Raw genomic sequence first — 13,934 nt, forward strand, 5'->3', positions numbered from 1 at the left:
CAGACACAAAAGAGAACCTCATCCTCATTTGGGTGACACTAAAGGGTGTGATAATAAATATACAGTCTGACAATTGTGTATTGCTGAGGAGGTTGTTGTCCTCATAGGCCACATGTAGTCGGCATCTCTTCTTAGAATGTCCGAATACTTCATGAAGCAGAGTCCAACTGGAGCTGGTACATCTCTAGGTGCCTCCGGATCCTCACAGGGTTGGCCTCATCTCAATGAAGGTCCAAAATCTTCATGACACGGAACACAACTGGAGCTGGTACAATCTCGGGATGGGTAGAAAAAGAGAAGCAGTGGAGAGGAATTAGCGTAGCTGCTGTTCATAATATTAGTAAGCACTATATGATCATGTGAATGTACTAAAGCACAAGATTATAGGATGTATTACTGTATGTGTACGCCTGACTAAAGAGATATGTTTTTAATCTACATTTAAACTGGGAAAGTGTGTCTGAGCCCCAAACACTATCAGGAAGACTACTCCAAAGTTTGAGAGCTAAATATGAAAACTCTCTACCGCCTTTAGTAGACAGATATTCTGGGACCTACCAGACGTCCTGAGTTTTCTGATCACAGAGAGCGTGAAGGATTGTAGTGTGTTAGAAGATTAGTTAGATACATGAGAGCTAAACCATTAAGAGCCTTGTACGTAAGTAGCAGCAGTTTGTAATCAGTTCTAAACTTAACAGGTAGTCAGTGTAGAGATGATAAAATTGGTGTTATATGATCATATTTTCTTGTCCTGGTGAGAATTCTGGCAGATGCATTTTGGACTAACTGTAGCCTATTTATTAAAGATGCAGGACAATCACCTAGTAACGTATTACAATAGTCCAGTCTAGAGGTCATGAAAGCAGGAACTAGCTTCTCAGCCTCAGATACAATCAGGATGATTCTTAGCTTGGCAATATTTCTAAGGTGGAAGAAGGCTGTTTTTGTAACAAATAATTCATATATTTCTAATCAGTTTTTTTTTTTACTAATTGCTGTGTGAGATTCGTGTCACATTTTGTCTTTCGTTACTCTGTGTTTCAGTGATCGCGGCTTCTTACAGGATGACACGGCACTGTAGGATTTGAATAGGGTGAGGCAGTGACTTTGGCTAGGACCACACGGCCCGTCTGTGGTTATGTTAAGCTATGTAAATGAGAGGACGTTTCTAGCTAAAAGAGCATAGAACACAAAATAACACCAATCATATGTCTAAAATTTAAATTAGTATTATATAATATATTTATTGTCAGCTTTCACTTACTGAGATGTTAGATATATAGGCTGTTTTGGATCGCCTGAGTCTGACAGATGTGTGAGGGATTACATCACAGGCTAACAGGTGTGTGTGTGTGTGTGTGTGTGTGTGAGAGTGAGAGAGAGAGAGAGAGAGAGAGAGAGAGAGAGGGTGGAGCTGAACTACATAATTTCTTTTTTCCATTTTTAAAAACTGCGTCAACACTTCAACTAGTCCACGATTACACTCCGTTAAACACCGGCAGAACATTCTGTAAGTATATCATACTCTGTTTGTATTTGTAAAAGCTTTCAGGTTAGTTTGTTAGTAGTGTTTTAATTAGTGCTTAAATAGTGCAGAGTAAACTGTAAATTCACAAAATTCAAATTTAAGTATTAATTTTCATGTATTTTCAAGTATTTTTGTCTCCTAAACAGATTTGTTATAGAAGGACTCCACCCTAACAAGCCAAAATGGATAAGTTTCGTATGATGTTCCAGTTTCTTCAATCCAACCAAGAGTCGTTTATGCACGGTGTTTGTGGCCTGATGGCTCTGGCTAGTGCACAACTCTACTCCGCGTTTGAGTTTAACTGCCCCTGTATGCCTGAATACAATTACTCGTATGGAATTGGTGTATTGGTCATTCCAGCTGTTTGGTTCTTTATGCTCGGCTTTGTCCTGAACAATAACGTGTCTATACTTTCTGAGGAATGGAAGAGGCCAGCAGGTCACAGAGGCAAGGATCCGTCCATTTTTCGCTACATGTTTATTTCTGTATCACAGCGCTCGTTGATTGCTCCTGTGGTTTGGATTACGGTCACATTAATGGATGGAAAAAGCTTTCTTTGTGCATTTAGTATAGACCTGGATGTTTCTGAGTTTGTTTTCAGAAATTTTACTGGGCATAATCTCTCGGAAACAGAAATGATAACGTTGCTTGCCAAAATCCCTTGCAAGCACATATTTGATGGACATCATCTTTTATCTAGCGAAGCAGCCACCAGGTATATACGATGTGTGTCACAGGTATGGGACTATGACCGTTTTCTTTTTTGTCTATACTATGACTTAGTATGAATATCTTTCATTAAAAACGTATTATATTGTATCAACGCTTTATATTTTCTCGTTTTTTACCCATCTCTTTAAACCCACAGGCATTCGGCTGGCTCTTCCTGTTGATCCTTACGTTAATTGCTTTCACCGTCCGTGCCATGCGGCCTTGCTTCAGCCAGGCTGCGTTCCTCAAAACAAAATATTGGTCGCACTACTTTGACATTGAGCGCAAGATGTTTGAAGAGCTCTGCGCAGAACACGCCAAAGGTTTTGCCAAAGTCTGCATCCATCAGTACTTTCAGAGTGCCAGTGAGGACTTACACGGCCAAAGAGGGGATGACGGTAAAAAGGAAGATGATGACAACTCTAATGAGAAAGACAAACTTCTAGGCATTCACAACCAGGATGAGATGAATAAAGTTTTGTGGAACTGGCACATATCGAAGCCTCCATTAAGTCTGAGAAAGCCTGGCGCCAGTGATGGTGGTGGGGACAAGAAAGCAAATGGGATGAAAACTGGCTACGACAATGTGACATTTATCACGGATCAAAAGGAGAGTGGATATGTCACAACCAAAAATGGAAATAGCTACATGAACGGTAACACTCACATGAACCAGCGCAGCTGGGATGCATGCGATCATTCATCCGGCATTAAAAAGAAAGAGTGGGCTGTTTATTACAGCAAGGTCTGAAGATCTTAGTGGTGGAGATACTGCTAAATGATTGTCCAACGCTGACACAAATCAGCTACACTAAATTTTAAAAAAAGGCAAATTTAGGCCTGTCAAAGGTTTCATACACAATCTCTGTATAATGGAGACGGAGCCGAGTTTTCATTTAGATCAAAGCAGATTTAGACCATCTCATAGTCCTTGCTCAAACAGAACTGAGTGAAGACATTTGGTTTGCCTTCTAAATCCTTTGGCTTTTTTTTGCTCTTCATCCCCGAAACTGAACGCCGTAAGGGAATGTGTGTGTTATAGGGTGTTGTTCAGAAAAAACTTCACAGATCGACTTGATCTCATTAAACACTGTGTAGAGCAGCTAGGAATTTCTGATCAAATGCCAACAAACTTACGTTATGGACGTAGATAAAAGTACTTCCTCTCATGTAATACTGTACAGCAAAGACGTCTGTTCTTGCAAGCGAGTCTGAACTCGCCGCATTCTCAGCCGTCTCACTGACCGTCACCACCTCTTCCAAATCAGGACTGAGAGTCAATCATCCAGCTTTGCATGCTGGTAAAGAAACAAACTCATCATTCACCTTGTGCACTTTTGTGGACCTTTTGATTGATTTTCCTTTAGGGAGACTAAAGACTTTTTTTCACTGATCTTGACGGGCAGTACAATACATTGCACAAACAACGATTATATAATTAAATGTAATGCTTGTGCTCTTTTTGGTGGTTATATTTCACTTGTTTAACATGTTTGCTAGTAAATGTCTGAAAACTAATCCAAGGATGTTAGTGTGCCATTATATTTGTCCCACCAGAGGGCACAGTTCACAATAGTCTATATACATTCATTATACAAATGAAATACTAATTATTAACATAAACAGTGAAATATGAATTTTTTTTTACAATTTCATTGTGATTCATTTTAATACGTTTAATTAAATTAGTTTACCATATTTGGCAAGTGGGTTCATTTTTTTAAGTGTTTTTCTTCCATGGTTAAGGTGCTGTGTTACTGATCAGATGGTTAAGGGTTCAAGCTTTTGACCCTGTGCTCTGACCCCAACTTTCTAACAAGCTGGGATACGTGAAGTGAAGAATCTTGTTGTACTGTAATGTTTATTAGACAAATAAAGACATTCCTTCCAACTTAAAGGAATAATAAAGCATCTTTCTATTTAAGCTTTAGCTCATCAGTAGCTTCTTTTCAGAAAGAAGAATTTTGGAAACTTTTCTCTGCACTTACATTTTTTTCTTAAATAAATAAATAAAACCCTTTGACTTTAAGAAGAATTCTAAGCACAAATGACAATAAAGGTTTAAATCGATTCAATTCAATTCAAATTTATTTGTAATAGCACTTTTTACAATTGACATTGTCTCAAAGCAGCTGTACAGAACATAAACATAGAACAAAAGGTTATTATAAAGAATAATATAAAGATTAAAAAAGGGGGCACTGTGGCTTAGTGGTTAGCACGTTCGCCTCACACCTCCAGGGTTGGGGGGTCGATTCCCGCCTCCACCTTTTCTCTGTGGAGTTTGCATGTTCTCCCCGTGCCTCGGGGGTTTCCTCCGGGTACTCCGGTTTCCTCCCCCGGTCCAAAGACATGCATGGTAGGTTGATTGGCATCTCTGGAAAATTGTCCGTAGTGTGTGATTGCGTGAGTGAATGTGTGTGTGTGCCCTGTGATGGGTTGGCACACCATCCAGGGTGTATCCTGCCTTGATGCCTGATGACGCCTGAGATAGGCACAGGCTCCCCGTGACCCGAGGTAGTTCGGATAAGCGGTAGAAAATGAGAATGATAAAGATTAAAAAATCTTTATCAAAAATCAAGATTAATATACGATGTATTTAAAGGTTTGTATTTGTCCCAGTGAGCAAGTCTGAGGTGACTCAGGTGTGGCAGTGACGAGTAAAAACTCCCTTGTATGGTAAAGGAAGAAACCTTGAGAGGAACCAGACTCAGGCAATTATATAGTGCAAATTCAAAACAATAATCCGTGTTTTCTAACAATAAAAGCACATAAAACAGCCACAAGAGACTTTATTCAATCTCCCAAACACTGCAGATAGAAACAATTCTGTCTGTTTATGTGGCAGCCTGGGATAAAAACCCTGTACATCATCAAATTTAGAAATTTTCCACTACACTGAAATACTTCAGAAACAACAGAACTGAAATGCATTTCTCTTTTGCTTGTATCTGAACCAGAAGTACCGCTATAGTATTTTAAAATCTGGATAAAATCATAAGCTAAAAAAAATGAGAGAAAACTGCATCGAAATATTTCAACCCAGTTCCACAGAAATGTCCAGCTCTACATTTTCGACCTAATCTACTTACAGCAAAACAACATTACTGCCCCATTTAAAAGAATTATACGCTTGAAGTGGGAAATGAGCTATCAGTGTAATTACTAGCATCATCCACATCATTCACTCGTTTAAACTCAAAGCCTCGTCATTGTCTCTTCAGTCAGCTGATCTCTGGCTACTCCTAAATAGGTGGGATCCTAAATAATCAGTCTTTAAATAAAACTGAATAAATTACACTTCTATCCATTTTACTGTGGCATGTGACTGTTCAATGACTTGATCACATAACAGTCACTTAGCTATTTATCTAGAAAGGTTTAAGACATCTTTAGGCAGACTGACTGTCATATCGATTCATTTTTTGTCATGATCTTTAGAGGAAAGTACAAATTTATGCAATTATAAATTAGCACATTTGGGTAAAACGTATTGACCGAAAAAAACAAAATTTTGATCAAGGAACAAAAAAATCTGATTTTTAAAACGTATTCATTTATTTGTTAACTTACTTTGTAAGTTTGTTTGTTTTTGTTTGTTTGTCAAATTTGTTTTCCTAGGCCACTGTTCATTTATGTTTTCTCAAAGCCTCCGTGATGTATTTAGAGCTCATATTCTATGTTGGTTATTTATATAATGATTACTGACTACTGATAAAACAACTAATCTTTCAGACTGCTATTATAATTGAGTGAATAAGTTTTCGGAATTAAAGTCTGTGGAAATGAGACAAAAAAATCAGTTTGAAAAATGCTGATGTATTCCTTTAAATTCAGGTAACACTCATGAACAGTGGTAGCTTAGCGGTGCTGTGCTAACTGTTACTGCTATGTTATTTACTTCATATGTCTTTATTTTGCTTTTGTATAAGTCCCTGTGGATTAAGGCATCACTGTTATTTTCCACAGCTTTCAATAGAAAGATTAAATGCCTTGGTAAGGGCTGTACACTGAGATCATCAGTGGCTTTTGGGCCTAAAGCTGCTAACATACACTAGTGCACTTTGTCTAAGCTATCTATCCCTTTGTAGAGATGTTTATATTTATCATCAGGAGCCAGGCAGATGCTTTAGACTTTTATCAAGTAAGCTATATAGTAGGTCACGCTACAACACATCCAGCGCTTCTTAGTTGGCATAAATGAACAGTCTCTGCTGAAAATGGCCATCATCCTAAATGTTTCAGCTACCATTAATTTACTCTCTGTGCATTTCATCTGCCAATGTTGTTAATGTTGTTGTTGTTGTTGTTATTGTTCCTGCTGCAGTGCACATGCATCCTTACGTCTTTTGGCTGCTGCAACCCAAAAGTGAGAGAGAGAATGGAGGAGAAAGGGAGAGCGAGGTCATCTTTCAACTGCAGTCACCCCTGAAAAAAGACAAGGAGAAAGAGGAAGAGAGGAAGAGAAAGAGTGTGTGTGAGTGTGAGAGAGAGCATGGAGGAGGGGAATAGCACACAGGACGGAGGGAGGGAGAGGGGAGGGTGGAGTGGATGAGTTGCGAGGCAAACCCGGGATCACATGAGCAGAGATCTGTTTACAAACTAAGGCTGGGAGGCTGAGGTAGCGAGAAACACAGCAGCTAACACTCTGGGACAACGATAGCCTTGCTTGACACACACACACACACACTCACACACACACACACATAGATAATGCTCCACCCTACACCCAGTCCAGAGAGAGCAAGGAATTCTGGATGAACTGCAATCAGCCATTGTGGGTTTTTGTTTTCCACTTCAAGGACTGAGGGACCAGATGGTTTGAGGTGGCAAGAAAACACTCCCCCATACAGGCTGCATATACAGTCATACATCAACCACACACATTCTACAGACCGATCATTCGCCGTCCAAGGGTTTGTATGAGGATGTTTTTGTGTTCTTTTTCTTCTTCTTTTTTTTTGGAGGGGCCCTGCGTAAGGAATACCTCTGACGAATCAGCCATTTTCAGTACAAGACAAAGAGGAGGACTTTCCAAGAAGCAGAATGACATCAGATGGACAATGCTTGTCGAAATCTATTAGGAGATCATTCAGGAGCTGGACAAAGACCATTTCATTTGAGGATACGTCCTCATAGCTGAAGTGTGGCCTCAGTTCAAGTCCTTTGTTTTTGTTTTTGTTTTTGTTTTTTCCTCCAACACCAGGAAGGATCTTGAAACATCACCAGACCTTGTACGAGACTCCTCGAGATAAGACATACATATCTTATAGGATACTGAACTTCTTTTGTGTGTGTGTGTGTGTGTGTGTGTGTGTGTGTGTGTGTGTGTGTGTGTGTGTGTGTGTGTGTGACACTGAAGTCTGAGGGGTCTGAGATTTCTTCAGTCTGTGTCACTTTAATACTCCAATCGAGTCGTTCTCCAAACACAGGAAACGAGTATGAAGGACACGACTTGGTCTCTTTGTCTTTGTGGACGCGCGATTACGATCGAGAGCGAACGATGACAACAAAAACGACGTCAAAACACGATTGGAGCGTCAAAGCCAAATAACTTCCACAAAAAAAACAAAAAACAAAAAAAAAAAAACGCGAGGTCTCATCTACGATCTTCCGGAACAGGATCTCTGAAACCTCTGGGATTTAACAGAAGCGTAAACGGAGTGCTAAAAGTAAGAGAGAAAGCAAGACAGACAGGAAATATATAGAGCTAAAGATATATATCGCGAATTTGTGCGAAAGTATCAGCGCACAGGCGCTTTCGCTTTCCGTGTCAGATTACATGCAGCCATTCCAATGGTGTAACGGTAAGAAGATCCACTATAAACCCCCTCTGTATCAATTATTATCCATGTGGTCTCTTTTATTTATGTAGCATTTCTAATACGAACTTTTAAACCATTTAACTCCTAATCTGTGTCAAAATATAAGACATAAAACAAAGTTCAAAGGTGAGAACATGTTGGAAACATAGTGAGAACATAGTAAGAATATGTTGGAAAAACAGTGAGAACATGTTGGAAAAACAGTGAGAACATTGAGAACATGTTGGAAACATAGTGAAAACATAATGAGAACATGTTGGAAACATAGTGAGAACATAGTAAGAATATGTTGGAAAAACAATGAGAACATAGTGAGAACATGTTGGAAAAACAGTGAGAACATAGTGAGAACATGTTGGAAACAGTGAGAACATAGTGAGAACATGTTGGAAACATAGTGAAAACATAATGAGAACATGTTGGAAACATAGTGAGAACATAGTAAGAATATGTTGGAAAAACAATGAGAACATAGTGAGAACATGTTGGAAAAACAGTGAGAACATGTTGGAAACATAGTGAGAACATGGAAAAACAATGAGAACATAGTGAGAACATGCTGGAAACATGGTGAGAACATAGTGAGAACATGCTGGGAACATAGTGAGAACATAGTAAGAATATGTTGGAAACATAGTGAGAACATGTTGGAAAAACAGTGAGAACATAGTGAGAACATGTTGGAAACAGTGAGAACATAGTGAGAACATGTTGGAAACATAGTGAAAACAATGAGAACATGTTGGAAACATAGTGAGAACATAGTAAGAATATGTTGGAAAAACAATGAGAACATAGTGAGAACATGTTGGAAAAACAGTGAGAACATAGTGAGAACATGTTGGAAAAACAGGGAGAACATAGTGAGAACATGTTGGAAACTGAGAACATAGTGAGAACATGTTGGAAAAACAGTGAGAACATAGTGAGAAAATGTTGGAAACATAGTGAGAACATAGTGAGAACATGGAAAAACAATGAGAACATAGTGAGAACATGCTGGAAACATGGTGAGAACATAGTGAGAACATGCTGGAAACATAGTGAGAACATAGTGAGAAAATGTTGGAATCATAGTGAAACATAGTGAGAACATGTTGGAAACATTGTGAGAAAATAGTGAGAACATATTGAGAACATGCTCGAAACATAGTGAGAACATACTGAGAACATATTGAGAACATGTTGGAAACATACTGAGAACATGTTGGAAACATTGTGAGAACATAGTGAGAACATATTGAGAACATGTTCGAAACATAGTGAGAATATGTTTGAAACAGTGAGAACATAGTGAGAACATGCTAGAAACATAGTGAGAACATGCTGGAAAAATAGTTAGAACATAGTGAGAACATGTTCAATACATAGTGAGAACATAGAAAGAACATGTCGAGAACATGTTGGAAACATAGTGAGAACAGTGAGAACATTTTGATACATATGACACTTCACCCCAAACCTCCATTTCAGTACCAGAGTTCCAGAAAACAAAAAGGTAGGATATTAGTTTGTGTTTGGTGGTAGAACCATTTGACTAGTCAAGTACAGTTGACAGCCATAATAGCACCAAAGAACATTTCTGGAAGTGGTCAAAAGGTGAATAAAACAGATGTCGTGCATCAAATCTCAGCGTTATTCTGCCTAGGTGCTTTGGTCACATGTAATATATGAATGAATGTGACAAGTAATATGCCCCAATTCTTTTTTCTTTGTATGAATGGGGATCTTTATAACACACACACCCCAGGTGCTCATCTCTGAAGGGCCAGATGGTGGTTTTGTTGGAGGCAGCACCACAGTCTTCCATGTTTGCTTTGTGCATTGCTAATTACCCAGAGTTCCCTTGGCACAGAGTGTGCAGACAGCGAGCAAAAAGCCACTGGTCTGCCTTGGCAAATATTTACCCATGCTTTTATGATCATCCCGATTCCAGGCGCTATTGATTGCACATTTGTGTATCTTTACGTGAACGAACGGTGTGTTTATGTACAGGTTGCCTCTGTGGAATAGGACTGCAGCATACACACTGCGATATGTCGTCCGAAGACCTGTACCATTTGCCACTCAACGTCTATGTCATCGTGCTGGGCATTGGCTTGTTCATCTTTATGCTCAGTGTCATCTTTTGTTGCTATCTGTTCAGGTGCGTTCACAGCATTCACATATGTGGACTCGGGTCGGGGGAACTTCACACCAAACAGTACATACAGAAACATAAACATTAATAAAAGTTACATCACAAAAACACTTAAGATACGCTCACAAACTCTGGCTTTCCTCCATTTGCCAACAATTTAATAACTGCCCAGGTCTTTACTATTTGGCCATTTTATCACATGCCAGAAAAACATTTAATAAAAATACTGTAATGTTACTCAGACTAATGAATCAAAAACGTCAGAAACAGACATGCTTCCTCTGTTGCTGTAGTAGGCCAACGCTTTATCATATAGACATCACACACTCACCACTTCCTCTGTTTTAAGAAGCATTTAAACCAAATTGGCTTTTATGGCTGACCATTGATCTGATAAAGCCAGCGGTGACAGAGAAAAGGAAAAACGTCCTGAGATGGTATGAAGAAGAATCGTTGAGAGAAACCAGACTCTCAAAAGAGCCCTAAAATCCCTAGAGTTAGTAATGAAGTCAAACAGTCGTAATTGTAGTTAAAGTATGTTCGTTCTGAGCGTATTATCAATATAAGCCCCACAATGAGCGCATGACAATTTTTTATGCTCATAGCAGCAGTCATGAGGTACAAATCTACAGAATCCAGTGTGACATGCAAATGTTATATAATAATGTGTTAGACAAAACTAATATTTGGTTTCTGAACACAGATGACGTATGTGTTGTATTGTAACACACACACAGGAAATGTAGGTGGTCTTGATGTTTTTGGGTATTTTTTGTATTGTTTTTTTTTTTTGCCTCTGCAGGTTGAAGCAACAAGACACAAGACAACAGTACAGCTACAATGAGGTACCTCAATATGGCCCATTATGACATGGAAAAACTGTGTAGCCCCTGTTTGAAGTTTAATTTAAAGTGGATGGTCTGCTTGGTTTGCTTCTTGGAAGGTTAACTGTTTCTGAGGTGAATTAACAAAGCTTCTGTCTTCTGAAAATGACCAAATTACTACTGAAATTTGAAGATATGACGTTTATATCCCGGACTGAATGATGTGTGGAACAGCGGTTATTTAATCCTGTTAAAATGCAGGATCTGTGGGTTAAGAACAGTGGATGTGTATATATAGAATAAACTCTGTAGTCGTCACTATGAAACCCAATCTCACTTCTCGTAGATGACCTTCAGGCGATGCCCTTGCAGTACTGCGGGTTTGTATGTGTGCAGTCAGCATACTAGCTTAACACATGGAATTTGGCAAGAAAATAAAACGCGTTATCTTCCAGTTTAGTTTTATGGGCCACATTTCAACTAAGGACTTGTTGAATTGGTGAAGAAGCACAACAGCTAAAAAGCCATTCATGATATTAAATGGTTGGGAAACAAGCTGGTATGGCGTAAATACAGTGATATGTGAAGAATACCAAGCAGTTTTCTCTGATTTCCTCACGTTTCCTTTATGTTTCTTCTAACAGGTGGTGCTGAAAGGGGCAGGGAAGAAGCTGAGCCTTCTCGGAGTATGTGTGCAAATTTGTTTTCACATGTAAACTATACATCTTGGCTTTGTGACGTGATGTGGGTGTGTGGGTGTAAAGTCGGTGCACTTTCTTTCTACTTTCCATCTGGCCTGGATTTCAAACCACGAGGAGGAAATATCTCACTACCAAATTGTTTTTTCACACATTTTTAGAATGCAGGTGGTTTTTAATATTAAAGTCTCATGACATTAATATTCTATATACGATGGCCGAAAAGACCCTAGACGCTATGAATTGTTCATGATTTTCTATTTTTTTTTAAAGAGACATTTATGCTAGATCAACCCAGTAAGCCAAAAGTATAATTGTTAATTAAATTTGCTTAAAGTCCACAAAAATTAAGCATGTGTCTAATTTGTCTATTACAGCAACCCTGTGCAGTGTGTCTGGAGGAATTTAAAGCCCGGGATGAGCTGGGCGTGTGTCCATGTTCACACACCTTCCATAAGAAGTAAGCACTAAGTTCAAGCTACTTCAAGAAAACGAATTGAAAAAAAAAACACTGTTGCACTCAAAAAAAAAAAAAAGGAGGTTGTCAAAGTTGTTTATCGTGGACTTGCAAAATGAAACAAATTACAGGACGTGTTTAAAGAGCTTTGGCTGGGATGTAGTAGATATAAAGATATAAAGCATTACACCGTCCACGGACAAAATAGCAGAAGCATCTTATGACAGATTCTACGCCAGCGTCCGCTAGCACTTACATTTTTGATATTTAGTTTGCTTGAGGCATCCACTTACATCTGATCTGAAAATAGCTCCAAACTATAAAGTGCTAACGCTGCTCTAGTAAGCCAAGTCAATATTATATAAAGGTCACAAACGCTAATATCTTTTATTGTGGGTGACATAATTGTGATTTTTTTTTTTCTCCTTACTATTGTTTATAGTAGGCACGTAACACAAATAGGAACGAATGTACGAGCTTGCAATATCATCTTAAATCTCAAGTACTCTTTGTATAAGTAGCATATTTCATTTAGATTTCATTCGTATTTATTTCCCTTGTGAACTCTCGAAGTGGCAAAAGAATTTCCTTCGGGTTTATTAAAGTTCTCTCCTATCGTATGAGTGAGTGAGGACCAAAAAAAAAGTACATTCATTAATACCGTGCTCGCTTGTTCATTCCTTAGTAACTGTGTAACTACTAAATTGTTTATATGTCGAGGAATAAAAGCAACCACTTTAGCGTCTTTGGCAGGTAGAAACAAAAACAAGAAGAAATAGGAACCGCATAAGAGGAATTAAAATGTTTTTACAGTGCAGGTCTAGATTAGTTTGTTATGCTTCAGACTGGGTTTGAGTTGCCGTTGTGTCTGTGGGTGGGAGTGCTTTGTTTTTTTGGAAGATAACAAGTACAGAGTTGGTAAAGCGGTTGAGGTCTTTAACTAGTGACTAGAACGTTGCCAGTTTTATTCTAACGACGTTGAGCAAGAGTCTTCAGCGTCTGTTTGTAATCAGGCAAAGCGCCATACACACTAGTAGAGTAGCTCGGTGTAAATGCTAACCAATCAGAATCTTCATACTTGCTCATTTTCCAGAGGAAAACTACTTCAAGTTCTCATACTGTTCTTTTCAGGTGCCTGCTGAAATGGCTGGAGATTCGCAGTGTTTGCCCCATGTGCAACAAACCCATCATGCGACTGCACAACACACCCCGTGGAGCAGAGGGTCCACAAGACCCTGAGGAGGTGTGATCCTACTTCCAAAAAATAATATATGTATATCTAAAAGAAAAAAAAAAAATGGCACAGCCCCAAAAACGTTGGGCCACGCCGTGTTTATGGTCTCTACAACTGTCGTATTTGGACCACACGAGAGGTGAACAGATGAAAAACAACTCCTTATGCACCAAACCCTTGGAGGCCTAACGGACTTGAGACGTAGCACCTGATTGGCATGAAACAAGACTATATGCCATTTATTTGACTTTGTGATTAAGACCAATGTTCCTTCGCAAGGTGTGAGAAGTGTACTAAGGGTGAGGTGAGGTGAGGGTGAGGCCAGGGGCAATAAGCAGGTAAACACATCTCAGCGGTTTAGTCTCTCGAGATGCCACTAAGCAACTAATGAGAAACAACACTGAACTGCAGCAAGTGTGTGACAAGCACAGTTCAAAAACACAGCGTGTAACTAAACAGACACAAAAGAAATGCATGATAATCAGTCTGTTTTGGCCTGATGTTTAAAGGCTATAGT

The 13,934-nt window shown here is 39.0% G+C and overlaps 2 protein-coding genes across 4 annotated transcripts; both read left to right on the forward strand.

The window, feature by feature from the left end:
* Positions 1 to 1,446: 1,446 nt before the first annotated feature.
* LOC132839612 (calcium homeostasis modulator protein 1) lies at positions 1,447 to 3,053 on the forward strand. The gene is made up of 3 exons (XM_060860681.1): positions 1,447 to 1,510; positions 1,675 to 2,265; positions 2,397 to 3,053. The coding sequence occupies exons 2-3, from the start codon at positions 1,711 to 1,713 to the stop codon at positions 2,988 to 2,990; spliced, it is 1,149 nt and encodes a 382-aa protein (XP_060716664.1). The 5' UTR covers positions 1,447 to 1,510; positions 1,675 to 1,710; the 3' UTR covers positions 2,991 to 3,053.
* Positions 3,054 to 6,811: 3,758 nt separating this feature from the next.
* Positions 6,812 to 13,806, forward strand: zgc:175214 (uncharacterized protein LOC557610 homolog). 3 transcript variants are annotated; one of them, XM_060860309.1, is made up of 6 exons: positions 6,812 to 8,046; positions 10,060 to 10,210; positions 11,007 to 11,049; positions 11,673 to 11,714; positions 12,104 to 12,186; positions 13,315 to 13,806. In XM_060860309.1, exons 1-6 carry the CDS (start codon positions 8,022 to 8,024, stop codon positions 13,430 to 13,432), a joined length of 462 nt encoding a protein of 153 aa, XP_060716292.1. In that variant the 5' UTR covers positions 6,812 to 8,021; the 3' UTR covers positions 13,433 to 13,806. The 3 variants fall into 3 exon arrangements, with proteins under 3 accessions (XP_060716292.1, XP_060716295.1, XP_060716293.1); XM_060860312.1 differs by having other exon boundaries at positions 6,814 to 7,473; XM_060860310.1 differs by having other exon boundaries at positions 6,815 to 7,911.
* Positions 13,807 to 13,934: the final 128 nt, after the last annotated feature.

Source organism: Tachysurus vachellii, chromosome 24 (assembly GCF_030014155.1).
Source record: "Tachysurus vachellii isolate PV-2020 chromosome 24, HZAU_Pvac_v1, whole genome shotgun sequence".
NCBI lineage: Eukaryota > Metazoa > Chordata > Actinopteri > Siluriformes > Bagridae > Tachysurus > Tachysurus vachellii.

What these genes read in the sequence shown, in the direction of transcription:
- LOC132839612 (XM_060860681.1), top strand. Translation starts at nt 1,711, where the DNA reads ATGGATAAGTTTCGTATGATGTTCCAGTTTCTTCAATCCAACCAAGAG. An exon ending in ATATACGATGTGTGTCACAG is followed by an intron (nt 2,266 to 2,396) that starts GTATGGGACTAT and finishes TTAAACCCACAG; the next exon opens with GCATTCGGCTGGCTCTTCCT.
- zgc:175214 (XM_060860309.1), top strand. Translation starts at nt 8,022, where the DNA reads ATGCAGCCATTCCAATGGTGTAACG. An exon ending in TTTTGTTGCTATCTGTTCAG is followed by an intron (nt 10,211 to 11,006) that starts GTGCGTTCACAG and finishes TTGCCTCTGCAG; the next exon opens with GTTGAAGCAACAAGACACAA. An exon ending in AACAGTACAGCTACAATGAG is followed by an intron (nt 11,050 to 11,672) that starts GTACCTCAATAT and finishes TTCTTCTAACAG; the next exon opens with GTGGTGCTGAAAGGGGCAGG.